At 58.6% G+C, this 8,151-nt stretch overlaps 1 protein-coding gene across 1 annotated transcript; it reads left to right on the top strand.

The window, feature by feature from the left end:
• Nucleotides 1-2,558: 2,558 nt before the first annotated feature.
• Nucleotides 2,559-8,123, top strand: ETH_00004400 (uncharacterized protein; the record flags this gene model as incomplete). Its single annotated transcript, XM_013379991.1, has 3 exons — nucleotides 2,559-2,718; nucleotides 3,469-3,841; nucleotides 4,482-8,123. Coding segments are annotated over 3 exons (4,175 nt in total), but the record flags the coding sequence as incomplete, so codon positions are not given.
• Between the last annotated feature and the right edge of the window lie 28 nt (nucleotides 8,124-8,151).

Here is an 8,151-nt window from a genome sequence, read left to right as displayed (position 1 = left end):
GCAGCAGCTGCTGCTGCTGCTGCTGCCGTTGCTGCGGAGCTGGAAGACGGGGAGCTTGCGGCGCAGCAAGCGCAGCAAGACGCAGCAACAGCACAGAATGCTGCTGCAGTTGCTGCAGAAGCAGCAGCAGGAGTCGAAGCTGCTGTTGCAGCAACTGCAGCATCAGAAGCTCAAAGGGCTGCTGCCGCAGCAGCAGCACAAAGGGGCCCCGCGTTAGCAGCACAGGGGCAGGCAGCAGCAGCAGCAGCAGCAGATGCAGAAGCAGCTGCTGCAGTGGCTGAGCAAGCAGAAGCTCTAGTGCATGCAGCGCTTGCTGATCTCCGGTCAGTGTCACCTTTGCTCCAGCAGCAGCAGCCGCTGCTGCTGCCACCGCTGCCGCAGCAGCCCCAACAGCAGCTGTCGCAGCAGCAGCTGCTGCAGCAGCAACCGCTACAGCAGCAGCAGCAGCAGCAGCAGAAACTTAGACAGTCTGTAGGCAGGCCGCCTAGGCGCTCATCTCGCCCTCATCTCATAGGCACCACTTTGCTGCAGAACCAGCACCAGCTGCAGCCAGAACAAGTGCAGCAGCTGCAGCAGCAGCTGCTGCGGCAGCATCTGCAGCAGCAGCAAATGCAACAGCAAGTGCAGCAGAGGCCGTTCCTTCAGCAGCCCTTCCTGCAGCCGCTGCAGCAGCAACCGCAACAGAGGCTGCATCAGCAGCAACAGCAGCAGCAGCGCCTTCCGATTATGCCCAGAGCCACGGCTACTGCGCCAGCTAGATACCAGCAGCAGCTGCAGCAGTCGCTGCAGCAGCAGCCGCAGCAGCAGCAGCAGCAGCAACAACCGACTGGGCGCGCGCAGGAGCTGCAGGAAAAGCTCCGACAGGTGATGAGAGAAGAAGAGCTCCGGCGCATTGAGTTGGCTTTGCTGCACCAGCAGCAGCAGCTGCAGCAGCACGAGCAGCAGCTGCTGCAGCGGCAGCAGCTGCCGGCGTTGCTCGGCTCGCCGCAGCAGCAGCAACTGCAGCAGCAGCTGCTGCTGCCTGCAGAAGCAGCAGACGGAGACGCGGGGGCTTTTGCTGCAGAGCCAGTTCCGCTGCAGCAGCAAGTTGAAGAGCCTTCTTCTTTTACGCAGCAGCTGTACATCCAGGCAGCAGAAGAGGAGGCTTCTGAGCAGCAGCGGAACAGCCATCTGCAGCAGCAGCAGCAGCAGCAGCAGGGGGCATGGCAGCAGGCCTCAGCAGCTACAATCAGGGGCGACCCCTTTACGCCCAGAACCTCTGAGCCCATAGTGTCTTATGGGGATACCTCACTGCAGCAGCAGCAGCAGCAGCAGCAGCTGTCCTTGCGCCGCAGCAGCAGAGCCGGCGGCCCTGCTGATGCTGCTGCTGCTGCTCTTGACAGCATCGCCGAGCAAGTGTACGCAATATCTCAGCAGCTGGCAGAGCAGCAGCAACTGACGCAGCAGCAGCAGCTGCTGCAGCAGCAGCAGCTCACCACAGCCATTCGAATACGGCAGCAGCAGCTGGATAGGCAGGAGGAGCTTGTGGCTCGGCAGCGGGAGCAGCTGCAGCAGCAGCAAGAGCGGCAGCAGCAGCAGCTCAGCAACGCTCTGGAAGCAGCTGCCCGGCTGCAACAGCAGCAGCTGGAGGCGCAGCACACGAGCTTCCTGCAGCAGCAGCAGCAAGTCAATGAGCAGCGCAGCTATTTAAATGACCACACTCTAGCAACATTAGCAGCAGCAGATTCTGTTTTGGCAGGGGCCCGTGCTGCTGTTGCTTCTCTGGACCCTCAAAGGGGGCCCCTAGCAGCACGGGGGGGGCCCCCCAGCAGCAAACTGCATGTGCTGTTTGCTGCACCTCCCCCAGACACAGCCAGTGTCATGCGGCTGCAGGAATCTGCTGCTGCTGTTGCTGCTGCAGCAAGCAGCACAGCCAAGAGGCAGGGACACACAGAAACTGCGGGCGAGATCGCCTGGTCCCTGCAGGACGGTGAGCCAAACGCTGCTGCTGCTGCTGCTGCTGCTGCTCCTGCTGCTGCTGCTGCTCCTGCTGCTGCTGCTGACTGTGAGGTGGGACTGTCACCTTAATTGTTGCCGACACGAAGTTTCGTAGGACAAGGACTGACCTAGCTTAGTTGCAGCAGCCTACGCAGCAGCAGCTAGGCAGCAGCAGCAGCAGCAGTAGCAGCAGCAGCAGCTGCTGCTGCTGCTAGAGGGGCAGCTCAAGGACTAAGGCTCCTGCACTGCACAGGAAATAGTGCAATCGCTTCTCTTAATTTAGCTGGGCTCCTTGCTGCAGTGCAGCAAAAAGAAGAATTCATATTTAGCTACAGCTGTATCTGAAATATTAGCCCCTGCTGCTGCTGTGTCTGCTGCTGCGTCTGCTGCTGCTCCTGCTGCTTTGTGTGCTGGTGCTGCTTTTGCTGCCTGTACGTCTGCCGCTGCTTCTGCCCTTGCGCCTGCTGCTGCTTCTGCTCCTTCTGCTGCTGCTGCTGCTGCTCGTGCTCCTGCTGCATCTGCCTATGCTATGTGTGATGCTGATACTGATTCTGCTGCTGCTGCTGCTGCTGCTGTTGCAGAGGAGCTGTGCGACTGCCGCAAGCCTATTGAAGACCCGCAGGCGCTGCTGCAGCTGCTGCAGCGGCGGCTGGTGCCTGAGAGTCTAGCAGCATCAGCAAGCGGCAGCAAAAGAAGCAAGACAATTAAAGCAGTATTGAAGTGGACTATGGCTTCAATTTGGTGAGACTTTTGATTAGAAAATCATTTTAATTAATTCATTTAATTCATTTAATTCATTTAATTAATCCATTTTAATTTCTTTTTTTAACAAAAAGTCTCTTAAAGGTATTCATGAAAATGCAAGTTTGCAAATTCCTTTATTTCCAGAATTTCCATTTCCCGGACATTTTCACTTTTTCATTTTTCGGAATTTTCGGGCATTTTCGTAAAGAAGAATTATTTTTGAATAAATAAAAACGTAGACTTTAAATTTTAATTTTCTTTTATCTCCACTTTTGATAAATTGCATTTTAAAAAGAAACTTTTTATTTTATTTTCCATTTATTTCCACTCTTTGAAAAATTGCATTTTCTTTAATGTTAAAAGTAAATTATTCAAATTACTTTTCTGTTTTTTGAATATTGAGAACTTTAAACTGGTCTTTCTGTCTTTTCAAATCAAAAAAAGCCTCATTTGCACTTATAATAAATACTTATATATATTCGATTATTAATTAATCAAATAATTGAATTTATTTGACATTAGAACTTCACAAATTCATTTAAAATAATTATTTGCATCTTTCTGCACATTCACATTAACTTTACCTGTACATACTCCCCACCAATGGCTGCACCCGCATGCAAACCTATGCAAATATTTATGCACAATTATGAATTAAATATACATTGAAACGAAACTAATCACAAAACATAAATAAAAGAAATGTTTTTAGTCCAAATGGTTCTGAAAAAGCGGCTGTTTCCGCAGGCTCGTGGCCTTTTTGGTGTCGGCGAGTTGGCTGGTGTGGCAGCTGGCATTTGCTGAAACAGAAGATGACCAGTGGTCACAGCGGTGGCTCTCTTTTGCCTGCTTCGGCCTTTGCCTTTTGGTGCTGCCCTGGGGCCTCGGCGAAGTGCTGCTGTCGCTGCAGCACGCCAAAGCGCGCAAAGACCCCGCAGGCGCAGCAAAAATGCACGCATTCCAGCCCGCCCGTGAGGCGCCGCTGTTGCTGCTGCTGCTGCTAATGCTGCTGCTGGTGGTGCTAATGGGGGGGGCTGATGCTAATGCTGCTGCTGCTGATGCTCATGCTGATGCTGCTGCTGCTAATGCTGCTGGCACTGCTGCTGCTGCTCGGCTCTCTGTGCTGCTGCTGCTCTTTGGTCCCTTGTCTTTGTTGCGTGTTGGCATTGCGGCCTTTGGCGCGGGCCTTTGCTGCTGCTGCTGCTGCTGCTGCTGCTGCTGCGGACGCTTGAGTTTGCTCCTGCGGGCGTGTGCCCCGGCTTTACTTACACCGGAAGCGCGTGCGAAGGCCCCACAAACGCATGCAACTGGCGCTGCTTGCTGCTGCTTGCTGCTGCTTGCTGCTGCTTGCTGCTGATTGCTGCTGCTTGCTGCTCCTGCTGCTGCCCGCAGTGCATCCTGGGCTGAGTTTGCTGCTGGGCTGCAGCGCAGCATGGCTGCTTTGCCAGCTTCTCTTTTTTGCCAAATATGCCCAAGTGCTTTCCGCCGGAGAAGCAGCAGCAGCAAAATGGATTGCTTTCGTCCTTCAGCTTTGCATCATCTTTGCTGCAGAAGCAAGCAGACCCTAAACCCTAAACCCTAAACACTAAACCCTGAAAGCCCCTCCATTCGCAGAATCACCCCAGCCACCCCGGAAACGCTTCACGCAGCTTCTTGGCCGCTGGCTCTTCTCTCCAACCCTAAGCCCCAAGTCCCAAACCCTAAACCCTTAACCCTAAGTCCTAAACCCTAAACCCTCGCTGCTGCTCCGCTGGCTTCAGGCAACGCTGCGGCACCTGCTGCTGGGCTGGCTGCGGCTGCGGCTTGCTGCTTCTCGGGCCCCACAGATTGCAGCAACTTGTCTTTGTCTTTGTGCATTTCGGAGATTGAATTTGCTGTCTGGAGGGGCCCTTGCGAGGCCCCCAGAGACCCTAAAGGGGGGCCCCCAGGGGGCCCCCAAGGGGGCCTCCAAGGGGGGCCCCCGGGGGGCCCCCAAGACCGAAAAAGAAGAAAAAAAAGAAGCAAAAAAACTCAAACCTGATGCCCCCCTTTTCCCTCCCCCCCCTTTTGCTGCTTTCAGCTTCGACGCGCCGCCGGAGCTGCTGAGCGATGCAGCAGCAGCAGCAGCAAGCAATAAGGACAAAAGCAGCACACTGGCGGGCAGGCAGCAGCAGCAGCAGCAGCAGCAGCAGCAAATTCTCATTCCGGTGACTCTCGCAGACGGGGGGACCTCGTCCGTTGCAGCTGCTGTCTCGCCGGCAGCAATTCTGCAGCAGTCCCCAAGTGCTGTGCTGCAGCAGGACAGCAGCAGTCCCAGGCAGCAACAGCAGCAGCCAGTGGTGCTGCTGCAGCTGCCCGCCAGTGGGCCCCAGGGGGCCCTCTCAGGGCCCGCAGCAAGCATGCTGCACAAGAAGCTGCTGCAGCACTGGCAGCAGGAGCAGCAAACCCTGACACAGAAGACGAAGACGCGGAGGCCCTCCTTCGTTGTGCCGCTGCATCACCCCCCTGAACCCAGAAGCCAGCAGCAGCAGCAGCAGCAGCAGCAGCAGCAGCAGTTTCTGCAGCTACCTGCACCTACCCAGTATGACCGCGTGCATGCATCCGAAGTCCCAAACAACTCTTGGCAAATCACTGGAGTCCACGGCGCCCCCAATCTGCTGCTGGCTTGTTCTTCGCCGGCCAGCAGCAGCGCGTCGTTCTGCAGCAGCAGCTGCTCGGGCAGCAGCAGCAGCAGCAGCAGCAGCAGCTGTGGCTGCCGCTGGAGCTGCTGCTTTCGTAGCGATAATAGGAAACCGCGTGCCCCGGCCGAGCCTCTGCCTCTTGCCCAACGCTGCCTGCCGCAAAACAATGGTGGCAGCAGCTGCTGTAGCAGCAGCAGGCGCAGCAGCAGCAGCAGCAGCAGCTACTGCGACAGGGAAACGCAGCAAAACCCCACAGCTCATATCACAGCCCCTCTAGACATCCCCTTGTGCCCCCCAAATGACTTTAGTGATCCCACAGGGGAATGTGCTTCCACGGTGTCTTTGGAAGGGCTGGAGGGCCTGCGGCTGAGGACTAGCAGCAGGAGCAGCAGCAGCAACAGCAGCAGCAGGAGCAGCAGCAGAAGTGATGGAAAGAGAAGCAGAAGCTGTCCAGTCAGGACCAGCCTTCCTGCTGCAGTACAAGCTCCTGCTGCTCACCAGCAGCACCGCGGGCAGCAGCAGCAGCAGCAGCAGCAAAGCAGAGTCAGCAGTGGAGCTGTCCGGCTGCTGCAGCCCGCGCTGCAGCACTCCTCCTTCTACTCTTCCTCAGGCTCTCCCAGGGGGGGCCCCCCCCGAAGGCGGCCTTCGTGGAATGGAGCAGCTCAGTACCCAAGGGGGCCCCCCCGGGGGGCCCCCTTGGGCGCTGAGCTGTTTGCTGCTTCTCCCCACAGCCGCAGCAGCAACCGCAGGCTGCTACCTGCTGCTGCTGCTGCTGAAGACCCCCAGGAGCGGCCAGGGGCCCCCAGCAGCAGGGGGGCCCCCAGCAGCGGTACGGGGCTGGAGGACTCGGGGGGGCAGAGCACGGCTATTTTTAGCAGCACGAACAGCAGCACCAGCAGCAGCAGCACGAGCAACGGGAGCTTCGGCAGCAGCGCCGTGAGGCCGCACAAGGCGCTGCAGATGCTGCACCTGCTGGCAGCAGCAAAAGCACAAGTTGTTGTTGGGGGAGAAGTGCAGCAGCTGCACTCCCCCATAGATGTGCTGCTGTATGGGACGCAGCTGTTTCAAGAGCTGCTGGACTTTCACCGCATGCTGCAGTTGGGAGATCTGGGATCGGGATCGGGATCGATTCCGGGCTCCTCCAGCGCCTCCCAGCAGCAGCAGCAGCAGCAGCAGCAAGGCGAGCCTGTCGTGCTGCTGCCATCCGCATCCGCACACAGCTTCCTCAGCCGAGAAGCAGCAACAGCTCCTGCAGCAGCTCCAGCAGCAGCAACTCCTTCCCAGCGCAGGCCAAGTTTCCAGGGGCTTTCTCCGGGGAGCTGGAGCGACAGGGGCCCCCGAGGGGGCCCCCCAGGGAGGCCCCCGGGAGGCCCCCTGGGGGGCCCCCTGGGGGGGGGGCCCCCAGGGGGCCCCTTTCCCGCGTCTTACCGCCGCTACAGCAGCAACGCAGCCTCCCAAGGGGATGACTGGAGAGGCGAGGAGAGGTACCTGCGAAGCAACAGCAGCCGCAACAGCAGCAGCAGATACCCTTTGCTGCACTCGGAGGCGCTGACCTGGGACCCTCCGTACAGAGCAGCAGCAGCAGCAGCAGCAGACCGGTCTCCAGCTGAGCTGCAGCTTCCGCCGCCAACTCCGCAGTTTTCAGCAGCTTCTGCAGCGCCAAGAGCCTCAGATGTCGAGCTGGAGACTTCTGCTGCTGCTGCTGCTGCTGCAGCAGACAGCGGCAGGACAGAGACGCAGCAGTGGAGGATAGAGCCAAGTAGCAGCGCGTACGGAGAAGTCACCCACACCCAGCAGCACCAGCAGCTGATGCAGCAGCAGCAGCAGGTGCAGCCGCTGCAAATGCAACCGCACTTGCAGCAACGGCGGCAACAGCACTTGCAGCAGCAGCAGATGCTACGGCGACAAGAGCAGCAGCAGCAGCAGCAGCTTGTTGCTGCTCAGAGCCAGAAGGCAAGTCAAGACCTGCAGGGCTCTGAGGCTTCCGTTTACTCGCAAGTGCCTGGGGCACCGGAAGGTCAGCTGCTGCAGCAGCTGCAGCAGCTGCAGCAGCAGCAGGAGCAGCTGCGCCTTCGGAGTGCCCGCCTGCTGCAGCAGCAGCAACAGCAGCCGCAGCAGCAGCAGCAGACACAGCTGGCCGGGCGGCCCCCAGGGGAAGACTGGCAGCAAGGAGCGGGGGCCTCCGTGCTGCAGGGCAGCGAACAAATCGGCAGCTCAAATTACTTCGCGCTGCCAACTGCTGCTGCTCTTTTTAAAACAGCAGCAGAAGCAGATCTTACTCGCGAGAGTCTGTCTCCCCAGTGCAGCGTGGGGAGGCCTTCGGCGCAGGGCGTTTTGCCCTTTGCTGCAGCAGCAACGGACCGTCTCGCCGCGCAGCAGCAGCAGCAGCAGCGCAGCAGCAGCAAAGACACCCCAAACAACGCCACCAGCGGCAGCAACTCCTCGCGGCTCTTTACCTTCAATCCTGAAAGGCTAGAGAGCGCAGGCATGAACACTTTGGCTGGTAGCGGGGCCCTCAGGGGCCCCCCTGGGGGCCCCCCCGGGGGCGCCCACGGGGGCCCCCAGGGGGGACCCCCTGGGGGCCCCCTGGGCTCTGCCCCCAGCTGGGGGCCCCCTTCTGAGCCTGTCTTCTTCCGCTCTTCAGAGCAGCAAACTTCAGAGGTGCTGCAGCCAAACAACAGCTCCTATTCTGCTGTAGAGAGGCCCCTGGGGGAGGAAGAAGTGGCCTCTAGGGGCACGGAGGTGGGAGTTTCTCTGCAACAGCAGCAAC

This window comes from Eimeria tenella, genomic scaffold (assembly GCF_000499545.2).
Source record: "Eimeria tenella Houghton genomic scaffold, Eth_scaff429, whole genome shotgun sequence".
NCBI classification, from domain to species: Eukaryota; Apicomplexa; class Conoidasida; order Eucoccidiorida; family Eimeriidae; genus Eimeria; species Eimeria tenella.
The sequence above is the reverse complement of the archived record's forward strand: the minus strand, read 5'-3'. Positions and strand labels throughout refer to the sequence as shown.